Source organism: Simochromis diagramma, unplaced genomic scaffold (genome assembly GCF_900408965.1).
Source record: "Simochromis diagramma unplaced genomic scaffold, fSimDia1.1 OVJJ01000501.1, whole genome shotgun sequence".
In the NCBI taxonomy this organism is placed as follows: domain Eukaryota; kingdom Metazoa; phylum Chordata; class Actinopteri; order Cichliformes; family Cichlidae; genus Simochromis; species Simochromis diagramma.
The window spans coordinates 4,588,751-4,613,579 of record NW_024387320.1 but is presented as its reverse complement, the minus strand read 5'-3'; the positions used below and the strand labels follow the sequence as shown (position 1 = coordinate 4,613,579).

Genomic DNA, 24,829 nt, shown 5'->3' with positions numbered 1-24,829 from the left:
GACCGAACCAGCAGCAAAAGAAGATCCAAACTACGCTAATTCCCTCTGACTTTTCCTGTTTTGCTTCCAACACGATAAAAATCACACTTCATACACAGCTCTCTCTCTCTCTCTCTCCCCCTGTCTGTCTGTTTTCTGCATTATTCGCTTGCTTGTTACGCACAGGTCTACCGTTGTTTACAGTGCTGTCGGCCGACGTTTTTTTTTCTCGTTTTACATACTTCCGAAAAGAAAACCTAATTGCTGCCGTTCAATATTGAACAAATTTAAACTTTTTAAAATTATGCAAAATGCAAAACGCTTAACCTTGTCTCTAATAAAACCGCTGTAACTTCAGAGGTAACGTTCATGTGTTGATTAATGGTTTTCTTTCGTTTTTGATGTACTGCAGAATATTTTTATAAAATCCCAGGCCAGGAAAACCACCTTCATGTTTTTTTGTGTTTTATCTTCAGCTACTTTGACACAAAGGCATCTGCTGTGACGCTTACACCTGTGATAAAGTCTTGCGTGTGTCAGCTTCCTTTTTATACATACAAAAATATGTAAATGTACTGATCTGAATTATAATATTTCTGACTGTCAAAATTTCCCAGATTCAAATCGAATCAAATCGAATCGTGGATCGAATTGATTCGGGACCTTGTGAATCGGAATTGAATCGATTCTAGAAATCAGTGACGATACCCAGCCCTATTAATTACCCAGTGGCACAGTACATTTTATAATGACCACTGCAGACCAAAAACGTCTGATGACTCATGAACTACCTGTGCTTAGCTGCTGCCATTTTATCAGCTACATTTCATTAAAACAGAGCCTAAGACAAGAGGTCTATCAATCCTGCAGTAAAAAAAGAAGAAAAAAGTTACAATTTATGCAATTAAGGGCAAGCTAAATATTAGAAATGCCACTCTGTGTTTTAATAAAACATGATAATCTTCTTCAACAATAAGTAATCACCATTACAAACCAAAAACAATTAGAAATGAAATGTTATCAACCACAGCTATCTATGCCTTTAGAACAGGCAGCCACAGTTGCCATGAAGCAATTAAGGGATTAAAGCAAATACCAACCAGGCACAGAATACAGCCTTACATCACCAAGTTATGCAACTTGTAGAGTCTGTTATGAAGAGGAGGTTGTGTCTCTAAATGGAAGACGTTCACATGTTAAACTATGACACAAATGATTTGAGATGGATTCTCTGCTGACAGAAACAGCTTAAATATTTTTTGTGCATTGCACACACATTGCATGTGCGATTTCTTGTTTCTATACCTGACCTGTGTCTAAGTAGTTTCAGTGGGGTTTAATTTGGCATGCTTCATATAAAAAAAGCTTGTGAACATAAATGTCTAAAAAGCGAAGTTTAAGTGCACCTTTTTGCCTGTTTTCTAAATTCTTGTGAGACTGCGACATGCCTCATGAGGGAAAAGGCCTCTTTTATTTGAAAAGGCCTACATGAGTTTGCTCGACAGAGGGGAAAAAGAAAGTACCACCACAGGTTTATTTAGCAGTGAAAAACATTGCAAATAAATGGAACAAAATCTATATTTTTTTGATTTTGTTTAGCACAATCATTTAAAAAGCTTAAACATTAACACCTATTTATTATCTTTTTCATTCCTGTGACAGATGAGACTAACTGCGAGAATAAATGAGTATAATCACGCTATACTGAGCACGCAGTTCACGACTTGAGTAATCAAAAAGAAGACATAGATAAAGTGAAAGTTGATGATGGCATGAGAGGGAAAAAAAGATTGGCATTTTCATAACTAGAAGCAAAAATGTAGAAAGAGAAAATAACTCACAAAAGAGAGAATGTGTTGAGGAGAGAGAAAGAGAGGAAAAAAAGAGGGACATATGGATGCAATTGAGGGCCGATGAACTGATGATGTCATCTCCCAGTCAGGTTATCGGGCCCCAGGCAAAGCTGCTACAACTCACAAAACATGTTTTTTCTTCTTGAAGTATATTCAAACTCCAAGCACACAACATATAAACTGGTCTGCATGCTTCTGGGACACGCCAAGGCAGGTTAAGAATTTATGTAGCATGGTTATGGTTAAATGTTCGGTTAAACTAATCCTGCAAACTGAGGGTGTTATCCTTGCAGATTGAATGGTGATTGAAGACTTTTCTTTGCGTGCGCACACACACACACACACACACACACACACTCCTTCCCATTAGCCTCTTTGGCATTGCTACACAATGACCTCATCTGCAGTGGGCTGAACTCCAGAAAAAAAGACACACACACAAACACACATGTTCACACACACACACACAGAAGTAGAGCCTGTACAGTCCCATATAAGGACTTGCTGATGATGTAATGGGCGCCACTGAGTGCGAGAGAGTCTCTGTGCGGAGCACTTCTCATAATGTTTGGTTTTCCGGATGGAACGTCCACATCACTGGGATCTCTGGGAAAGGGAGAGGTAAAAGAGTGGAGGCAATTTATTCTTTGAGGATTTTTTTTCCAAAAAGAAAAAAAAAGGACACGGGCCAGCTGAACTGCACAGGTAGGAACGAAAAAAAATTTGTTCTACAGCAAAAAGATGCAGACATGCATTTAGAAACGTTTCCCAATTTAAAACCCGATTTACAACTGCAAGATAAGCTGATAAGGATAACGTAACTGTTGGCTAATTCTACACAGATTAAACAAAGAGATTGCTTTGCAACAGAGCTGTTCAAAAGGTATCCAAGGTGTTGATTTAGATGTAGAAAATTATTTTGAAGATTTTGCTTTTTGCAATTTTCTGCATTTAAAAGGAATCAACACATTACTCAAAGTCAAGAGAAACAATATAACAACACATCAGTGAATGATCTTATTAAAAACAGAAATACTTAACAGCGAGTTCATAACCACCCATTTGTTCCACTTACAACTATTTAAACTGCACTAATTAAACTCACTCAAACCACACTCCAAGATTAAAGTTGTAAGAGAAACATCTTAATTAACAGCGCGCTTGATTCTTTTCACAAACACAATGTTCAGTCTCGTATTTGAGATTTAACATTAGTAGCCTTATATTTTAAACAATTAAACAAAAAAACTCATTAGTTTAAAGTCAATATAGAGGATTTGGAATTATACACAAGTAGAGCTAAATGTCTGGACTACACTGTCACTGTTTTTAATGTGTGCTTGTTTTAAAAGATTCTGCTATGTGAACTGTGGATATACCTCTAGAGTGCAAAATAGCATGACACAAAAAGTCCAAACTCTCCCATTCCGAATAGTAAAAATACACCGGTGACAAATCACATTGGAGCATATGTCTCACGCACTAAGATGACAAAATACACAGTATGAATTAATGCTTGTACAGAACTCGTGCGCATCTGGGGGAATGTGAGGAGTGACAGTACTTGGTAAAAGTAGCCAGTCTGTAATTACTTTAAGAACAGAGGGGAATTCCTGACTCTCTTAGCTTAAAGTGGGGTTTACATTTGAGGTGCACAGAAGGAGGGTGATTGGATGCAGCATTGAGGGTACTCAAGGGTAAAGAAACTTCTTAATTAACCAATACTCCCTGCCAAGGGACCATCTGCCATGTGAGTCAAAACATCCCACAGAATGGCTGTTGCTTTGAAAGAAACACACAAACATAAAGAAATATACACACATGTCCTCATGTTGTACATTTCACAGGAATACACAGATGTGCAAAAAAAAAAAAAAAAAAAGCCTCCTTTGCTTCTGGGGGAAACTGAGTGGGCAACAAACTGTTATTCAGATTCTTCTGAAAAACAAAATAAATGTTTATGCTGGAAATACACAACTTAGGACATTTTGTGAGTTCAAGAGGTTAGCTGTAAACATAAAAAGTGCCCTTTGGGGGCTGAAATGAGTCAGTTACACAATAAAACTTGGCTGCATTACTCTGTTTGACAATACATTTCAATTCTTTTCCTCTGCAGACTCAAGCTGTTGCTTATAAAGGAAAGAGAGTACCAGGAAATTAAAGAGAAGAAACATGAAAGAGAAGCATCCATTCTAAAAACGGAGCTGACCGAGCTGAAGGCTTTTGCACTGCTGGTTGTAAAGGAGCAAGAGAGACTGAGAAAGCTGCTGGAGGAGCAGAAACGCTGTACCAAAGAACTGACGGCTATCACTGACCATATCAAGCAGAGGCTTAGTGCTCCTAGACGAAGAGCAAACGTGGGGGAGGAACTGAAATCTCTTCATATTGAGGTTGAGCGCCACAATCAAGTTTCCCTCTTCCACAAAAGCGAGAACAACATGACAGCCCTAAGCCTCCTGTCAGAGGTCGAGGTACTGAGGAGAAGGGTGGTGCAAATGGAGGGAAAAGACGAAGAGCTGATACGGATGGCGGAACAATGTCGAGACCTGGACAGCAGACTAGCGAAGGAGACCAGCAACTGCCGTAGCCTGAAAGCTGAAGTGGATAAACTCAACAGCAGAATTAGTGAACTGGACAGGATGGAGGAGGCTTTAGGCAAGAGCAAACAGGACTGCAGCATCCTAAAAAACAGCTTGGAGCAAGAGAGACAGGGCAGCAAAATGCTTTCTGATGAACTTGACACTTTAAGGCTAAAGGTAAGAGATCTAGAGGCTGTTGAGAGCCAACTGGAGAAGAGTGAAATGGTCGTCAGACAGGATCTTGGCAAGCTCAGGTCACTTACTGTAGCTTTGGTGGAGGACAGAAAAACTATGGCTGAGAGGCTCCGACAGGCTGAGGAAAAACTACATAGGAAGGAGGGCAAAAGAAACGAGCATGGCAATTTGGCCACAATGACAGAAAAGCTGAGAGAGGACAGGCTGCAGGCACTGAGGTCTCAAGTGGACTTGGAAGAAACAATAAAGAGCATAGCAAAGGAAAAAGATGATCTCCTGGACAGTCTGAACAAAGAGGAGGAAAGAAACAGAGAACTACAGAACAAGGTAACCATAATGAAGAAGAAGTTACAGGTCTTGGAGAACAGGAAAGAAAAAGAGGACAAATACTCATACACCTCTATTCCAAATAACACTGCCTATTACTGCCAAACTGAGGACAACAAAGTTAAAGAACTGACCCGTGAGTTAGAAAAGCTGCAAAAGAGACTCCAGGATAAGGAAGTGCTGGAGGGAGAACTGATGAAACTGGAAGAGGACTTTGAGTGTCTTGAAAAGAGGCTCCATGAGGAAAAGACGAGGACCCAAGCTCTAACAGAGGAGCTGGAAGTGACAAAGAGAGAGCTTTCAAGGTACGAGCAGGCAGAGAAGCAGGAGGTCAACCAGGAGCACCTTCTCCTTTGCCGCCTTCAGAAGGAGCAGGTTAAATCTAGACTCTTAACCAGAGAAGTAGACAGCCTGAAAGAAAAACTCCAGAAGCTGATGGGAACAGAAGAATCCATCTGCAGGATGCAAGTGGATCAATCCACACTGCAAAGAAAACTAAACCAGCAAGAAGCCAAGAACAAAGAGCTGGCCAGAGAGATGAAGGAACTTACTGGTGAGCTAGACAGATACAGACAAATCAATAGTGTGAAACCCAGTGCCAGCAAACACACTGCAGTCCATGATCAGACCACCAGAGAGGTACAAACTGAACCTGCACAGAGCCTGCTTCCTGACTATCGGAGGCACAGCAAGAAACTAGATGAACAAAATGGTGACACAGACCCAAACCATAATGTAGAGATCGTCAACAAAAGGAGCTCTCCTGTCAACAGCCTTAACAGCTTAAACAGTACAAATAACAACCTAAGCCAGGACAGCAGCCACTCAGGGACAGAAATGCACCCAACAATTAATGGAGAAGTTATGATGTTAACACACACACCAGGTCAGCCACTGCACATCAAAGTAACACCGCATCATGTCCTCAACACAGCAATGCTCGAGATCAGTAGCCCAACTGGAGAGACAGCGTCATCATACACCAGCACAGCCCTAATCCCGACGAGTGGAGCTTCACCTAAGCAGAGAATTACCATCATCCAGAACCCTAAGACCCCCACTTCCAACCCTGACCGTGCCATCTCCCCCCTTGACGGAGCGAACATGTCTCGGATGTTGAGCCCAAATTGCTCACGCTCTGTCACACCCGACCACAACAGCTCTCCTATTCAGATCGTAACTGTCAGGAGTTGCTCTCCGGAGCCAGCAGAGGTTACAGATCAGACTATTTACTGCAAGACACCTGAACAGCAGAACGGCTGGTACCATTCGAGGTCCAGTACCCCTGACTCAAGTCCCAGTATCATCACAACAGAGGACAGTAAGATCCACATCCATCTGGGGAGCCCATATTTCCAGCCCCGACATGGTATGACCCACAATTTCCCACAGCCCATTGGGCCATACTATGTTCGACATGAACAAAGAACTCAAGTACTCACTAACGGCTGTCATGTAAAAGGTGTTGGAAAGATTACAAGTAGCATCACTATATCCCCTGCTAGCTCGCCAGGATCATAATCCTTAAATGTTACAATAAGCAGTCTTTGTATTTAGGTGAAATACAAATATATAATATGTATTTTGCAAAAAATATGTCCTCAGTCATCATTTTAAACTCTACACAACCAAAATAATTCTGCAAATGCAAAAGTATTTTGATGTATTTGAATGTTTCGTCATGTTTGTTTAATGAGAGCCTTTGTAAAGCTTACTTTATTTGATTACTGTCTCAAGATTTATTGACTTTAACAACCCTTCATTGTATGTCAAGTGCCTGTCTAAGACATAAATGAGATGTCAGTGTTTCAATAACATTCCTTTTTTCCCCTTGTTCATTAAAAGTTATCTTGTTTTCTATGTATTCATACTGAATACTTCTCAGAGGAACTGGGTCGCTTGCCAGTTTAAATGCAAAACAGCTGGATTTGGGAAAAAGTGAGTGCAAAACAGTGCTTTGATGTTTGATGAATTACTGGAAGAAAAAAAAAAGCTTTATATGTTTGCTGAGCTGGGTTCGACTCAAAAACCTTTTTTCCCCCCTAATGCAAGGAAACTTGGAACACTTGGTGATGGAGGAGGTGTCCAGGTTTAATTGTGAATTGGCCACTAATTTACTTTTTAGTAAATATTATGAACTGTAATTGTTATTATTAGCATTTAACTAATTTCAAAGTGACAAGTGATCCAATTAAATCATTTAAAAAGGTTTAATAGATACATTTCCACTGCTTTCCTGTGCTGTGAAAACAAGCAAGACCCCCCAAAGTATTCAGCATGTGCCTTCTCCTGCCACACAAATATCCCAATTTATAGATTAATGAGGCATTGTGTCACCATACTGATGTGCTTACTTTATGATTCTACAGCCTGTATGATGTAGACAAAAGTAGTTTTGGTTCTCAAAGTTCAGCTAAACAATAATTCTGTTGCTTTCAAGACACCTATTTAAGATTCAGATGAAGAATGCTAAAAAAAAAAAAAAAGCAAGTGTACTGTTGAAAAAAGTAATGGAAAATTAAATCTGTTATGAAAGAAAAATATGCACAGGAATAAGGAATTATTGTTTATCTTGGAGAAAATACAGTTTACTGCCTTAGTTTCCGAAATAGCATAGATAATCCTCACACATTAAGCACAGTGATAACTTCTGCAAAAGCTCAATAAGGCTGGAAAAACACACAAGTTAAACAACAGCAATCAATTTATTATTTTTAATTAGGTCAGCCGATTCCTTTAAATAAGCTCGCATCAACCCTGAAACCATAACAGCAGCCTTTGCTGTTTTAAGTGAACACAACCCTTATTAGATATTTTTAAGTGCAAAATGACAAAATGAACAGTTACACAGTGTGGCAGAAATAAATAGCCTAAGACACTTCAGCAAATGAAATCTAGTCACCAAGTCATCATGAGCTGTGCCATCCAAATAGGAAACTAGCTGACAACACTGGGGGATACCATTACATGTCCTGGGGGGAGAGACGCTGGCAGCAAGCCTACAAATAGTGTGTATCTAACAACAGTTGCAGAGAAATATTAATGTGCAACTTGACAGGGGCTCTTGTGAGACCCTTTATTATTGGTTTGAGAATTTGGCCACGAGACACATCATCACAAAAAAGGAAGAAAAAAAAAAATATAGAAAAAAAGCAGGAAAAAGTTGCACTGCTTCTTGCAAATTGCTGCTTTATTCTTAAGACTTCAAAGTCAATCCCATCCTCCGTCTAACAGACTTCAATTCTGCTTTACAGCCCTGTCAATTTTCTGTCAGCCTTGCAGCAATTTCTGTCAAGCAGCTCTGTGATATGAACGCACGGAAGGACGGTTATGCCAGGGGCAAACCTACAAAAAGAAAGCGCTGCACAAATCTCTGGACATAAAAACACACATGGGTTTACATAAGTAATAGCATGAAAGGTTGGAGAGTATCACCTGTGCAGATAATACATTCTGCTGAAGCATTTCAAGGTGATCACAGCTCATTGCCCAGGACACATGGAGAACAGGCAACTTGTAGAACCCTTCTCACTGCCTGGTCATGACTTTCATCATGAACAAATCCCAACTTTCATGAAAGAATGCAGATTTTACAGAAGTGGTCAATCAGCCCCAAGAGGAAACTGTAGTAAACAAATAGGCAAACTCTAATAAATTAATATATAAGTAAAATATATGTATTATATAAGTAATAGATCAACTAATCAATTAAAATCTGCGCTGATCTGTAAAGACATAGATGTTTATTATTTTAAAGCAACGTTAACACCTGTATAATATTAAAGAGCGGTATATTGCATTATATAAATAACGTAATAAGGATCAGAAATTGAACTGAGGCTGGTATGGCTCAATTCAATATATTTTACTGACACGTGCACTAACACCTGGCATATTGTGTTTCGTTTCTGCGTGCATGTGCGGAGACAACAAATGCAGAAAACGTGAATGAGCATATTTAGCTTAAAAATTGCTAATGACTCTCGAAAATACAGCATCATGCTCACATTCCAATATGATCGCTACACAATCAGGTCATTCGTCCTAAAACAGCACGACTGCCCTCTTTTGGTATGCAGAGTGCATAAAGCTGTTCCAGAAGTAGCCGCAGGGAACTTCCTGTGTTGATATGTGGCAAGAAACGTGGGTACAGCCCACTGAATGCTTAAACCTATGTGTGTAAGACAGTTAATTTTTAAGTTGAAAGAAAGCGAAGGGCACGATAGGGGACATTAGAGCAACTTTACCGGTCCTATAACCTCGTTTTCTGCAGTGACCCGCACATAAAAAAAACACGTGTTAATACACCCCCTGCTCATAATAACTACTGCGACCAAGGCGGATAATAACTAACCAGACGTAAGTCACATTTAGCACTGCTTTGTCTTTTCACTTGCCGCTAAGTGTACTTTAGGTTAATGTTGCACGAATGTACCCAGGGGTTAACAGTAACTCAGACTGCTGCGATTGTTGCTAGCTAGCGTTAGCTTACTATAGCCGACAATTTCTGCAACAGCTCCAAGCTACCGTTGTGTTTCCTTAGACTACACCAGGACCTCCAATACAACAAGAGAAGTCAAATGTACAGGGTTAACCCAAATACCTGATTTGTACTCGTGTTGCCACCACTCGTCACCCAAGTCGTCACCCATTTTCTTTAGCTAATACTCCGTCCAATCCAAATATACCGCTAAGAGAGCAAGCTAGGGTTGCGTTCACAGTCAGTAGGATTTTTACATGTAACAAACTGATACAATACTGACAAAAATACTAGCTGATACACTTTATACTGTAGGCATACATGTGTATTGATTACACATACAGATTCTATAATTATACATTTTTCGAAGTTACAGTTGTTTGCACTTTTTTTTTTTTTTGCTTGGTGGAACGCCCATTGATGTGTTACAGTATTTCAAATTATGCTAAATGTTTTTGTCTCATCACAAGATTACTAAGTGGCTCATTGTTAAATAATATCTGGGACTCTTAAATAAAGGTGGGTAACATACGACAACCAGGGAAACAAAACAAAACAAAACTGGTCTCTACTTGTGTACACATGGACAGTGAAGGGGCCTCGGCCTCAGGATCCCTAACTATCAGAGAGCGCATAAAAATAATGTGTCTGGGAGCCACCCCATGCAGTGACAGTCAATGCATTAAGCAAGTTGCTATTGCTTTTTTAATGAACAAGTGAGATTTAATAATAAAATTACTATAATTCACTGTAATACTATAATAACTGGCCAAAAAAAGATAGATATAAATATGAAATAAAAATGAGATCAAGTTAAGGAGGAGTAGTCCAAATTGCATTAATAAGTTATATGTACACTATAAATCTGAGAAACAGCTGCAAGAAGAAATCAGTGCAGTATTTTCTGATTAAACACTGCAACATTTTTTGGCACTTTAGATACATCACACAGTATCATGAGGGAGACATGTGACTGGCCTCAAATTTATTCTTCAGCACAAATAAAAGCAACTCCAAATTTGCAGCAATGCAAAAACATAAAGCATCTTATCAGCTACAAGAAGGGGTTATAGCAACAGATAGTGTCGATGAGCAGCTGAGACAGCCTTGCCACAGGACAGTGGGAAGTTCTTCAAGATGCTTTGAGCAACCTACCTGGCAGGCGCCTTAAAAACAATGCACAACACCCATCATTTAGGTGATTTATTGTTTTTTCCTGTGTGGGCAATGGGTCATCTGCCCCTTGAGCATCCTCCTCTGTCAAACCAACACTCTCTTCGTCCTCCTTTGCTGCATCCAGACATCTTCTCTGTGATCTTCCTCTTTTCCTGTGAAAACAAAAAAAAAAATTGTTTTTAATTTTCCACATGCTGACTTTCTTATCTGGGTGATAATGATAATCTGTTTATCATGCAATTAATAGTAAAGATTTGCTTAAGCACTTAACAAAAGCTCCAAAATCCTTTCTTGCACTGAGGGCAAACACTCGTGCCTCACTCGGCATACATTTGTCCTTTGCTCTTCAGTCATCAAAAACAGTTTTTCTTTTTAGGGCTGTTATCCTTTCAGTAGGTAGTACTTTACTATTTCGAGATGACGGATGTTTTGTTGGATGGGAGAACAATAAAGATGACAAATAGGTTTGCAAAATAAATTTTACAAATGACGGATGCAATTACAGGATAAACCCTCATTATTAATCACACAGTGACATTTCTCTTGAGGACGAGAGCGCCGTCTTACTGTTCTTTTACTTTGTGTACATTACAAAACACGTCTTTACATCCTCTGTCATTATTGTTTGGAGGAGGAGGAGTTTCAGCACAGAGAAGAAGTGAAAGGAAAAGGGAGGAGGATGCGTTTGGAATAGTGCCCTCGTTCCTGCAGCTGTAGTGGAGAGGAGGGACGGCTCCTCTGGGAGTAATTGCATGCTTTTTTGTTTTTCTGTCAGAATAACACATTTCTGGCTGGTATAGGGTATGAGATGTTTGATTAAAGCTTTACTGCAAAAAAAAAAGAACAGACTGATTACTGTGGAAATTATGGAGGGTTTAGAATGGCTGTGCTGTGTAACCCTCAAATGGGGGGAGAAAAACAAATAAAGACAGAGAAAGGAAGGATGCAGTGAACACATTGTGCTAATGTCTGCCAACTTTCAGGCAGGACAATAGGCTCTAAATGGCAGCTATGTATGTAATTAAGAATCATTCCTGTAAAACACAGGGCTCGTCCTCATTTGTCATTCTTTCTGTTCACTGTTTGGCTGCGTTTTCAAGGGAAACAATGCTGTAAAAAAAAAAAAAACCCATACACACACAATCCAATCTTTTCTAGGCCATTGGGGAACCTGTATGACTTAAAAAAAATCCTGTGTTAATCAGCCAACTTGTCTGAGATGAGATGCATTTTAAAAGGGAAAATTCACGACGGTGAAGAACTTAAAAGTGGAGCTTTTTTTTTCTTCTTTTTGCACGAGTCATTTCGAATGCATGAGCGCTCATGCATTCGAAATGACTCTGAGGACGTTGTTTGAATAAACACAGTTGAAATGTTTTTAATAAAATATAGATAGGTATATTTTATCCAAATTTAGCTAGACTTTGTTTTAAACTTTAGAAGCAAAATGTTGTGCTGTTTGATATCACCCTTAATCTCCAGGTACACATTAAAGGGACATTTCCACTTTAAACTTGAAGGAGAAAAAGAGCAATGGCAGAAAAACACGGCTAAGGCCTTTTTTTGGATCTCAGATTTCGGAAATTTTATATTTGAACTTATGGACTTAAAGCATTATCTTATTTATTTAGAAGTAAATGTATATATTTCTAGATGGGCCTAGTATCTCAGAAGATACAGATAACTTGGGATTTACTGAGAATTTTCAAAAAAGAGAAAATATCCAGTGAGCGGCAGATCTCTGGGTAAAAGCAAAATAGCTACAGCCAATATCTCCCTTAAAATGGATCTAAAATGAGCATAATTGGTCAATAATTAGACAAACACACCAAGGGGCTGGTCACTAGGAAACATTTGTATTTCCCCGCCTGGTTGGGGAGTGGTTTTCTGGAGATTGCTGGCAGTTGCTAGGTGAAATTTATTTTAAAGAGCTATAAGGTGCTGCACTGAAAATCTTGCAATAATTTTAGTGGCGAGTTTATAGCAGCGATCGCCTGTAACTTGTATACGAGATACCAACTTGTCTAAAAGTCTGCAACTGTTCGCTAAGTCGTAGTGAAACTGTTAAAAGTGTGATGCTAAACACATACAGAAATAATTTGCCTTCAAAATAAAAGCAGCACCTTTCAGAATGTATTAGTTTCAGTGTGCAGGCAAAACTTTTACATTATAGTGCGTGCAGACAAGTAGGTGTCCTCCATGCAAACTATGGCCAATTTGCTAGCAATCTGCAATTTGCTGCAGCATCCTCTTTATGATTGTAGTGACAGGCAGTAACCACTTGGCAAGTGGTTCAAAAAATACACATTTTCCCCTAGCAACCAGCGGTAGCTGTGGGGAGTGGTCTCTAGCCATGTAAGACTGAGGTGTAAATCAAGTCAATTTAGCTCCTCTTTAAGTCTGGTTACCCCTGAGATCTACATATTAAGGATATGAATCCTGTTTGACAGCACATGGAGCCAAGAATAGAAAAACTGTATAGAATAAAGTCAGTCTGAAGCCTGACTGGGTTTGGTTCATAGACATTACTTGCAAAAACATTGATTCTTCAATATATTTACATATACAGACATGGCAGGAAATAAGGAAACTTATAAAAAGTCCACATAAAGTTAATTTTTCTGAACTTAGAAGTTTTTTAACCTTTATGCCTTTCTACTCAGTCTGACCACTCAAAGCGATTTCATTCATGCAGTGCTTTTATCTATACCTAAGGCCTTTTTATCCAACATTCACACTCCGATGGTTGCATCTTGGCCACTTAGGGAATAGTATCTTACTCAAGGATGAGGAGCCGGGAGTCAATCCAACCTTTCAATTGGTAGATGGCCTGCTCTACCACCTGAACCACATAACCTCTGACATCCTGTAGAGTTCAAAATCTCTTACTTAAATCTCTCTCTCTGGCCAAGGGAGCAGCCATCTGACCTCCTAACAAGACCTGATCAAGCTCTTGTTGGAGGAAAGAATCTGTGTTTGAACAATTTCGTTGTAGCATAGGGAAAAACTGGGATGCAACAAGATCAAAAATAAAGACAATAAAAGTTTGAAAAGTTGTCAGAATAAAAAAAACAACAGAAGAGAAGACAAACGTCAGGCTAGTGTAATTAAAAGCGGGCAGCTGTCTCTTCGGGCCTGTGTGATTGCACACTGTGGAACATTGGTGTTAATGTGTTTATTTTGTTCTGAGCAGCTGTTCCTCCTTTTTTTCCATTTTAATGATCACAAGAGGATGTGGTTTTGGTTGTATTTTCTTTGGCTGCCTCTCTTTTTTTCCCCCCTTCTGAACACAGCAGAGGAGAGGTAGGACAAAACAAGAATTGACACAGACTAATTATGTCTTTGAAAAGTTAACAGCTAATTACTATACAAAAGCCATCATGCCACGTGATTTCAGTGATAAACACACTCTTCTTTACCTAAGACTTGTGCTCATTCTAGATTTCCCTTTCTTTGTTTTGCCCACTGAGGAATAAGCAGTTCAGTTTGATGTTCTAACAGTTGAACGATGAGATGACATTCACTGAATAACTTTGTTGCTTAATTGTGCAGTAACCTTGTGTAAACAGTGGCCAGGAGATCCGAGGAGAATCATATATTTATAAAAGTACAACAGTGCTGTCAAAGTGAGGGGAAAAAAAGGGATGAATTAAACGAATATGAAATTAAATACAGTAACTGTCATGTCGTTATGCCACAGTTTGAAGAGGGGGGGCAGAAAAGCAGTCAGTGCCTTGACAGCAAGTTTGTGACCAGAAGAGCCGCAAGTGACCTTGAGCTTTCGAAAACTTCACAACACGCAACCCGTGCTGGTCTGCGACTTACAACTGTATTCATGAGCATCTGGCTGAGCCTGACCTGCATGGAGATGAGCTGCATTTTAAGCAACTGGTACGTTTTAATCTGTTTTATTTGTTTGTTTTCTTTGATTTTCCTTTTTGTACTTTATGTGTGTTTGAGGCAGCAGTAAAATCTGAAAAGCATTAACGATACATATCAGTTAGAGACATCTGAAAATGTCAAAAATCTCATTTTCAAAGCAGAGTTTTAGTGGAATACTATGCAAGAGAATGATGGTATGTGACAGGGTTTGTAAGTGTTTGGTCACATTATACATGTCTCTCTGCGACCACGGATAGGATTAGCAAGCAAATGCCCTCCTGTAGATGTGTCAGGGGGTTAAAGGTAAGACAGTAGGTATCTCAGTGCAGATGACATTATCCAAAAGGTCCCAGTTACTGTCAACCTCACCAAATGTCCGACCGCATGCTCTGCAAAGTGTACTGGAAGACAACGGACTAGAAGTTACAGCATTACATGACATCCAACTTTTTTATTTGCTGGCATTTCAAAACAGGGCTGTAGGATTTTAGAAAGTCATGTTTGTCTGCCACCAGGCCCTGCATGTCAAGTTATAATGAGTTCAAACTTAAACTTTTTTCTCTTTTAAAAGAGATTTAAGGGCCATGTCACTGATTGTACATCAGTATTAATTTACAAGTCCAGAGTAGTTCTACTACAAATACACTCATTGGCCACTTATTTAGTTGTACTCGTTCATCTGCTTGTTAATGTAAAAGAATATAATCACCAATTACATGGCAGCAACCTGATGCATTTATGCATGTAGACAGGGTTGTGAAAATCTGCCCAAGTTCAAATCAACCATCAGATTTGGAATTAAAATGTGATTTAAGTGATTTGAACATGTGATGCTTTTTTTGTGTCATCTTGGTGTTTCATAAGCTGCTGATCTTGCGTAATAATTTTCTCACACATCCATATCTAGAGTTGAGAAAATGATTCAAAAAAGGGAAAATATCCTGCGTCAGTTCTCTGGGTAAAAAATGCCTTGCTGAAGCCAGAGGTCAGAGCAGAATGGCCAGACTGCTTTGTGCTGACTGAAAGGCAACAGTAACAGAACCACCTTTTACAACCAAGGTATGCAGAAGGGCATCTCTGACTGCACAACATAGAGAACCTCGAAGCAGATGGGCTACAGCAGCAGAACACCAGGTGTGACTCCTCTCATCTAAGAACAGGGAATTTAAGCTAAAGTTCACACATGCTCACCAAAATTGCACAACAGAATATTGAAAAAGGGAAAATCATTGCCCGATCTGATGAACATCTTTGTCTCTGGCATGATATTTGTATTGTAGGGTCAGAATTTGGCATAAACAACACAACAGAATGGATCAACTTTGGACCTCTTAGTACCAAATGAGCATTATTTAAATATCACAGCTCACCTGAGTATTGTTGTTGACTACAGTTTACCCATTTTATGCTGTTCCAACATGTTAACCCAGTCCAGCTCAAAATGATTTCTTAAATGTGCCAATGAAATGTACTCAAATGGCATCCACAGTCACCAGATGGCTTGCAAGGAACAATGGAATCCAACCCAGTAGTAGTAAGCTGTAACTAATAAGGTGTTTGGTGCCTGTAATATGTTGAAAATGTTATAAAGTCATTTGCGGTTCCAGAGCAAGCTATTTAAAATTCATACGGTTCCAAGTGATCTCACTTAAGTAAACCTTGGTTGGGGTGAAAACCAAAAGTTGGGAAAAATGTGGGTGTAGAATTAGAAAGAAGTGAGCTCACAGAACTTGTTTAAGCCTACTCCTAAACTCAGCTTGAGGCGTGTTAGCTGCTAATAGCATTAAACACGCAACTGTTATATTTCTGCAAATGTCCCCTGCCTGTTTAAAATGTTATTTCAGTTTTTTCTCTGCACTGTTAGATGAATAGTTTCAGCCGAGAGATGTCTCTATATTTAGCTATATATATCTATATCTTCAAATTTGATTTGTATCACAATGATCAGTACAGCCCTCGGAATAAGCATAGACTGTAGTTGTTACACTACATTGTCAAGTATTATGCGAGTTGAAATGAGTGTTATGTCATACTTATTTTGAATTTGGTCTGTTAATGCATTTCCAGATGATGAAAGTAAATGAATAAAACAAATGTGCTGTCAAAACTTTCAGCTGTCTGTTGCAATTGTTATCAAATGAGTCTTTGTTCTGCTGGATTTGTCTTCTCATTCATGCCAGGGTTTTTTTTTTCTCCAACAGATGCAGCAAAACATCAGTTCTCATGTGTGACACCTCTGAGTGCTCGGGGATGGTGCAGACAGCAGAACCAACTGTGTGGGAAGAATGACAGGACATCGTGTCCCCTCTCTAATTAGGATAAGTGACAAGAGTGATTGTTGTTAGCTGCAGAAGTGATGGCATTAAAGGACTGAGAGCCAGCCACACAGCTGGGAGATTAGGGACACGTGCATATTTTGGCCTCGACACGTACGTCACCAAAAGGACACGGAGGAAGAAAACAAGGTGAAAAGGGACTTCTACGTAATGCACCTGTCAAATAGGTCCTTGCAACATGTGTGGTGTTATGTGACCGAGGAGAAGAAGGCCAGGGCATTTAGAAGAAACAAACACTTGTGTTCTTAGCTAAGTGCGATGAGGCTTATAGGATGCAGACTGCTGTGTGAAGTGCTGAATAAAAGGTGCACAGATGGTGTTTTATTTATCACAATTTAGACTTTCATGTCCATTGTTCTGTATCAGTATTTGGACGTTTCTGAGTGCAGTCTTAATAATGCTTTGAATTAATTTGCTTTCAATAGAAGTTCAGCATTACCTTGTAAAGTGTAACACTTTGTGTAGTTTCTCTATCGCAAAACTGTGGAGAAGTGAACAAAATGTGTACTAATGGAACCTGATCAAATGTTGTAGCTAATGTTATTGAAAAAAACAGACCCCAAAGTGAACTCAACCATAAATAAAAATCGTGTTGCTCGATGCACATCAGAAGCAACAAATCTGCAGAACAGTCTGTACAACTTGTCAGGCTCTCAGTGGTCATCAATAGCAATTGCTCACGAACTCAGTGTGAATGTTATTGAATTAAACTTAGGCCTTGAAAAGACCAAATGCTCCAAATGTCTGCCGTCATTGATTGTTATTTAACAATGGAGAGCTGACATTTTCACTACTCTGATTCATTCCATTGTTACAGAACTTTGAATTTATTTTGTCTGTTCAACCACGATTTGTAGCACGATAAACGGGACAGACTGTGCCAGCCCATTTCACTTCCACATTAAAAAAAACCCCAAAAAGTGAGTAATCAATGAGTGATCACGTTCCCTCCTAAATATTTACTTTGTTTCCATACTAGTTACTTAATGTTTATTATACTATTTATTTCCATACTGAGCACCGTCTGATAAATCTTTTTACAACTACTAAAAACTGCTATCCAAGGTCAACAATAAACCTTTAGCTTTCAGCTAACATGGGTGCTAAGAAAAACAAGCATCTAGATAATCTAAAATACAGTGAGAACAGGTTACTGCTAGAAAAACATTTAGTTTAGTATCTGTACAGTTTTTCTATACGGTATTTTCATTTATAGTGCCTAGCTGCCTTTTTATTCCACTACATATAGGATGGGAACTATAAGGTTTAAGACAATAATAAATATCATAAAACATGGATTGTCTGTTGTACTGTATAAGTGGACATAATAAAGTCTTACTGCAGGGTTTGTCTACACAGCGTCCAAAGTCATCAAGTTGAAACATGAATGCAAATGCATGCAGGAGAAGTTTCTTCTCCTCTACTTCTTCTTTTCTCTCCTATTAATCACCTTCTGAGGCTCTACATTCTGCCTCGATCCCTTGGAAGAGGCACAAAACCAAGATTTGAACCACTGGAGTGCAAAAGCTAACTACTGTACAGTGTATGTAAAGAAGTTAATGCTTCATCTCAAGCAGCAGCAGCAAAATATTACTCAAGCACTGATGCATCAGTATTAAGAAGCTACTGTAGTAATGTTATATGGAATAATATATCATTTTTAACTGTTAAGACGTTTAACCAAAGTAAGGGCTTGAATAACTTTTTATTAACATTTAATGGAATATTAAAGGAAAAAAGATTGGTAACTAAAATTATGTTACTGTAAAAGATACTTTAGCTTTTGTGGTATTTTTATGTTCCCAACATCACCAACAAGGTTTAACTTATAAAAGGTCACATTAAAAAAGGGGGGAAAAGAAAGCCTAAACTGGTGTAATCTACAAAAATATCAAAGCCTAAACAAATAAGTTAACAGCCCTGCTACCATCATGCAAACACTGGAGCCGATGCCTGTTAAGAGTGTGGTACACCCAGTGTACTAATACACAATGATTCATTCTCACATTCCCAGCTACGAACAGTTACCTGACATTCATGTCAGCAAGCTGGAGTAAACAGAGGAAACTCATGCAGGCACAGTGAGAACATACAAACTGTAAACTCCACACAGACCTGAGATTTGAAATGAAACATTAAACTTTCATTATCAATGCATCTGACAGGGGAACAAATTCTTCTACAGTAAAAATTTTTAAAAAAATGTTTTTATGCCTTAGAAGCTCATTCAACCTCTGCGTGTGTGACTGGGAAGTACAAATGAGCTGAATTCAGTTGAATTAAAAGGAACAGTCGTCTGTTTGTCCATTTAATAAGCCACAACAAAATAAAATATTAAACGAACAACAGCAGCAACAAACAAAAACAGGAAACAGCAAGGTGTCTGTCCAATACAAACAAACAGGGATTACAGAACAGAGAACTGCTTAAAATGCTTAGTTACTGATTTTTTAATCATTATTATTATTTTTAAATCCACTTGATTTTTATGTAAAACATCACAATCTGACTAATTTTCTTGTGCACAAACAGTTTTCTGTCCCTCATCAGTAATTTTAACACTGTATAATACCTTTAATATATCAATCTGGGCATTAATTCATCTTATATAATATAATAACATCGCCCCTTTTACTAGTCTTAAATGAACCTGCCATTAATTTCTCAAATGGATGTTACTACCTTTAATGCATAATTAGAGCTGATTTTAATCATGAAAAACATACTCGCTAATGCTCGGCTCACGCTTTACCCAAACTTCTAATGCTGCACTATATATTTTATGTAAATAAGTAATTGCTCATAAATGCACAAGCTTGGCGAGATATCACACACGGGGTTGATAAGATGGCAAATGAAAGAATGAGGAGAACGCGAGAGTGTGCGTGAGAGATAGCGAGAAAGGAGTGAGACTATGAGCACAGCAGTAAGAGGGCAAGTGAGGATGTCCCGCAGGTCATGAATAAAAGACGAAAAGAATTATTTGGGTGTTTCTCATCGTGGTACAGAACACCATAGTGTGGGTATCAAAGAGATTAGCACCGCTGAATAGCATCTCGCTCCCCTTCTCCTTGTTTTGTTTTTATCTCTCTCTCTCTTACGTTATACACATACTGCAGTCTCTTTCCGTTCCTTAGAGCAACATATAGTATTATTTTCCCCACAGCATCGCAGACACACACTGAGCAATAATATGTTCGTCTTTTAGGTGTAGTCACCACGGGGGGGATTCGTATGGCGCAAATTAGGTTGGATCTCCTTCTCCGAGAAGCTATTAGTCCCTCATTACCACCCTCTGTAAATGTGTGCGCATGTGTGAGTGTGTGAGCGTGTATTTTTGTGATGCCAGGGTGCGACATCATCAAGGAAATCTCTGCTCCAGCAGTACATCATGTTCTCTTGATTCTTATACGTAAACAAATTACAGTAACTTACCAGAGAAAGCAAACAACACCAAGAACAATCTTATTACATTTCCCTGCGTTAGTTCACTGTGGTTACATAGAATAAAGAAGGACCTGTGTGTTGCTTCACACTATGTCCTGAAGGACTGCGAGTAGAACGAGGGAGTCCTTTATACATATAGCAGCAACTCATTTTCTGATCTAGCCGGAGATAGCTCCTGTGAGGGATCACGCTGTGGTTTCTAAAAAAGATGTTCCTTCGAGAAAGATTTGTCTTGTCACTGTTCTCTGCAAGCGTATTACCATTTCACAATCAGCTCCTGAACAGCTGTTTCCATTGATAACAAACTGATGTATAAGTCTGTAATTGTAGGAAGATAGGAGCACTTTTACACTTACACATATACAGACCCATAACTGCTATGGGCGGATACATAGTCGAGAAAGTGTAGATAGCCTGCGCATTTTGTCCGAGACCCCGACATTGAAATGCTAAGCTGTGTGTTTCCACTGTAACTAAATGCCCCACAAGCTCTTCTTGCTGGGAGGAGAATTTTTACACAAAAGATTTTATTATTCTGCTGTTCTTCTGTAGGCGATAAGATGAATATGAAAAGCACACTGCCAGCAGAATCCATCTCAAAACAGCTCCACATCTACATAGTTTAGCCAAAAATAATACCACCTTCAAGCCTTCCCTTTATTCAAGGGGACAACATTATTTTGTTACATGTGCCTGGAATCGTTTGAAAGAGAGAAACCCCTAATATAAGTATAGTAGGTCATTTCTTGTCCTAGTAATTTGCATGAGTGTTAAGAAAAAATGAATTTTGAGGTTCAAGTTAATGTTATATATTTCTGTTAGTGAACTTTTAAAATTAGCATCAGTGCATAGATAAGCAAACTATGCAATGAAGTCAAATATCACCTTTTTCTTGTTTGATTAATTATTTTACAGCTTAAACACAGTTGGCGCGCATGCTCAGAGCCTCTAATGAAACAAACTGTATTGCTGTAATATGAGAAATGAGGTACCCATCAAATTGTGGGAAAACCCCCCTTGCCTTCTTGCATATTCTTCACAATAAAAGGTCTTGATGAGTGATAAAAATGTAGTGTGCTGCTGCCATGTCAAACTGTAACTAATCAGATCAGATTAGTTTCTCAGCTTGATAGAGGTGTAAATGGAAAGCGGGAAGCTTGGCAAAGATGCTGGAGAAAATGATTTTAGGGGACTGATTTGCCTTTGCCTCTGTGGAGCAGATTGTTCATAAAGCCGCCAGCAGATGGTGCTGAGATCCTCTCGATGCTTCCGCAGTATGTGTCCACATATGTGTCTGTGGGAATATCAGCTGCATGTTTGCCATTATTGCTGGTATATTTAGGAGCATTTTAATACGGACACCTGTGTTTTCTATGTGCTTTTGCGTCTCGCTCCCATGAGGGCAGTGTTGTTATTGACACAGGTGGAGAGGCTTTTCTCTTTGAGCCGTTTACTTATGTGGGAGGTCAAAGTTGCGCAGGACTTTAAAGATAGACCTTTTCAAGCAGCCTCTCTGCAGGCCCCTCCAGTGAACTGGAACTTCAGATATTGGGTTTGGGGGCTGAGTTAGTGAGCTAGTTTTGCACAGTGAGAACACAGTTGGCCTTTGAGGCAGAGTAAGCATGTTGTTTCTTGCTTTTGCATGATATTTTATGTTTTTAACTTGCCACAATGCCTCCTCACCCTTCTCGGTGTCCCTTTTTCAGTTTGCCCATCAGCCCTCTGGCCCCGAGGAGCATCTGTGCCCCTCCTCATTTCCCATATGCCCCATGCCTTTAAGTCTAGCCCCGAACTGTAGCGCTGATAACTTATTCATCACAGACATGAATTAACAATCATTCATTTTCCATCACACCAACAACCTGATGGTTTGATTTCACTCCTGACCTGCTTCTGGTTTCACTTGTGCATCACACAAACATACAGGCGGCACTGTGTAAACTTCAACATGTCAGCAGAGTGGAGTGAAAGGATATCTCAACAGGCAGCACAATGACAAGATGACAGTCCATACTGCAGCAAAACCGTAATCTTTGTTTAGCTATTCATACAAATCAGCAAGGGGGAAGAAAAGAGAGAATAAAATGCATTTATGGGTAAAAACGCCAACCTTGGCTCAAAAGCTGATGTAGCTTGTCAGTGACAGAGAAGAACAAATCCTTTAGGTTTCATATATACACAAAGGAAAAGTTCCAAGTTTTTCATATTGGTGCTTTACATTTTTTTCTCTTTTTCCTTCCTGCTTCCAAATAAATTAGCTGACTTAAGGCATTATAGTCTTCAGATCTTTACTTCAGTCTTTACGTCAGATATTTCCATAAGCCCTGCGAGCCAGTTATCTTCCTTTTCATTCACCTTCAGTTTTAATCAGGAACAGCATGCCAAAGGGTCCTTCCAGTAGGTTCATTCCAAACTACACTCAGTGTTTTTTACCCTAGCAGCACCAGTGTCTAGAATTCATACTCCTTATGGCATGCATGATTAATAATGGTTTCTAATATTAAATGATGGTTTCCATTCAATTTTTAATTCAACTATATTCATATTGCACCAAATCACAACAGTAATTAATCCCAGGGTGCTTTATTTTTATAAGGTTAAGAGCGTAGAATATCACAGAGAAAACCCGAACAATCAGATGACCACACTTGGCGACAGTGGAAACAAAAAACTCCCTTTTTACAGGAAGAAATCTCCGGCAGAACCATGCTCAAGGAGGGGCAGCCATCTGCCACAAGGGGTGAGGGGAATGAGACAGGACAAAAGACACACTGTGGAGGAGCGGTAGTGCACAGAAACACACAGAAAGTGAAAAGAGATGAGTGCAAAAGAAATTCTCAGTACGGAAAGCCCCTAAGAGCCAAATTCTATTGCTGCGTAACTAAGTGAGAGTTTAGGGTCACCTGATCCAGCATTAGCTTTATCAAAAAGCAAAGTTTTAAGCCTAATCTTAAAAAAGTATAGCAAGTGTTTGCCCCCCAAATCCAAACTGGGTTCAACAGAAGAAGGGCATGTAAGCTGAAGGCTCTGCCTCTCATTCTAAATACTCTAAGAACTACAAGTAAGTGTGTAGACCAAGTGCAAAGTGCTTTATTGGGGTGAGAGGGTACTATGAGGTCTTTAAGATAAGATGAGGCCTAATTATTCAAGACCTTGTATGAGAGGAGAAGGATTTAAATTGATTCTGGATTTAACAGGGAGCCAATGAAAAGAAGCCAATATGGGTGCATATTCTCTGGTTTTCTAGTCCCTGTCAGTACTTGCTGTGGCATTTTGGATCCACCGAAAACTTTTCAAGGAGTTTTCAGGAAAGCCCAGTAACAATGAAGTACAATAGTAGACCCTACAAGTAATAAATGCATGTTTAATGTGCGCATTGAAGGACATGTCCTGGTCAAAAATGACTCCAAGATTCCTCAAAGTGTTACTGGAGGTCAAGATTATGCCATGCAGAGTAAGTATCTGGTTAGACAATTAGAGGTCATTCAGGTCTTTATACCTTTAAGACATTCCTGTAGTTTAATTAATTGGTGTTTGTTATCTGGCTTCATGATAGAGAGAGCTGGGTATCATCTGTATAGCAATGAATGTTAGCCCTTAATTATATTGCTTAAGGGACGCATGTGTCGTGGTGACTATCATTGAATGCTGCACTGCGGTCTAGCAGGACCAGCAGAGAGCTGAGTCCACTGTTGGAGGCCAAAAGATGATGATTCATAAACTTCACTAATGCTTTTTTTGTATTGTGAAGAATTCTGAATGCTGTTGTGAACACTTCGATTTTCTTTTAATGGACAGGCTCACATTGTGGCTTCTTGTTTGTATTGGTTGCCCATAATGACATAAAAAGAGGTTTTTCTTGCTCTATATTTGACCACATTTTTGAGCACAATGTCTCTCACATCACTTACGTTGAAAGGAAGGGGTTTTAAAATGGCTGTATATACAGAATGAAAGAACAGCAAGAAGACCTGGTTCAGTGTTCATATATGCTCCTGTCTTCTTTTTAAGAACAGATCAGAATCAGGCTTTTAATCCTTATTTCATTAGTTTTTTTGGGTATATTATATTCACACAAATTGTGTTATTGGCAGTGTTGGGAAGATTACTTTTAAAATGTATTCCACTACAGATTACAGAATACATGCCCCAAAATGTATTTTGTAATGTATTCCGTTACCTTACTCAATTATTCTGAATACTTTGGATTACTCAATATATTATCATGGTTTTTACAACTACATGAATGTACTATTGCTGTGTGATTTATTACTATTACTGAAGGTCTGCGGCTCCGAACCGTAGTAAAGGGACCTCTGGCTAATAAGTCGGGTTCGTAGCCGAAAAATGGCTTTACTTGTCTGGGTCAACTTTGATGTGAGAGAGGCGTTGAAAGGCTGCTCCAACGGAACTTATTGTTTCGGAGGAAACAAGCCAAACATATTGTGGCAAGCTCAGACAAGGAGGAGACAGAGGTGTCGTTTGGTCTTGCTACCCTGAGTTGCCAGGGAGCACAGCCGTTTATTTTCCAACAGAAACACACCGCTGCTAACCAAACTGCTCAGCATAGCTTAG

The 24,829-nt window shown here is 39.2% G+C and overlaps 2 protein-coding genes and 1 long non-coding RNA gene across 3 annotated transcripts in view; 2 read left to right on the top strand and 1 right to left on the bottom strand.

Annotated features, from left to right (window-relative positions):
* The window catches only part of cmss1 (cms1 ribosomal small subunit homolog), a 30,047-nt gene extending 20,399 nt beyond the window's left edge, over positions 1-9,648 (bottom strand). The window contains exon 1 of the mRNA XM_040005377.1: positions 9,537-9,648. Coding sequence (XP_039861311.1) covers positions 9,537-9,585 — 49 coding nt within the window. The 5' untranslated portion in view covers positions 9,586-9,648. The remainder of the gene's footprint in view (positions 1-9,536) is intronic.
* Positions 1,156-23,728, top strand: LOC120717413. The gene is made up of 3 exons (XR_005692191.1): positions 1,156-1,166; positions 11,146-11,157; positions 23,605-23,728. It is a non-coding gene; the product is annotated as an uncharacterized LOC120717413 (long non-coding RNA).
* LOC120717409 (filamin A-interacting protein 1-like) lies at positions 2,346-7,423 on the top strand. The gene is made up of 2 exons (XM_040005370.1): positions 2,346-2,537; positions 3,949-7,423. Exon 2 carries the CDS (start codon positions 4,271-4,273, stop codon positions 6,452-6,454), a length of 2,184 nt encoding a protein of 727 aa, XP_039861304.1. The 5' UTR covers positions 2,346-2,537; positions 3,949-4,270; the 3' UTR covers positions 6,455-7,423.
* Positions 23,729-24,829: the final 1,101 nt, after the last annotated feature.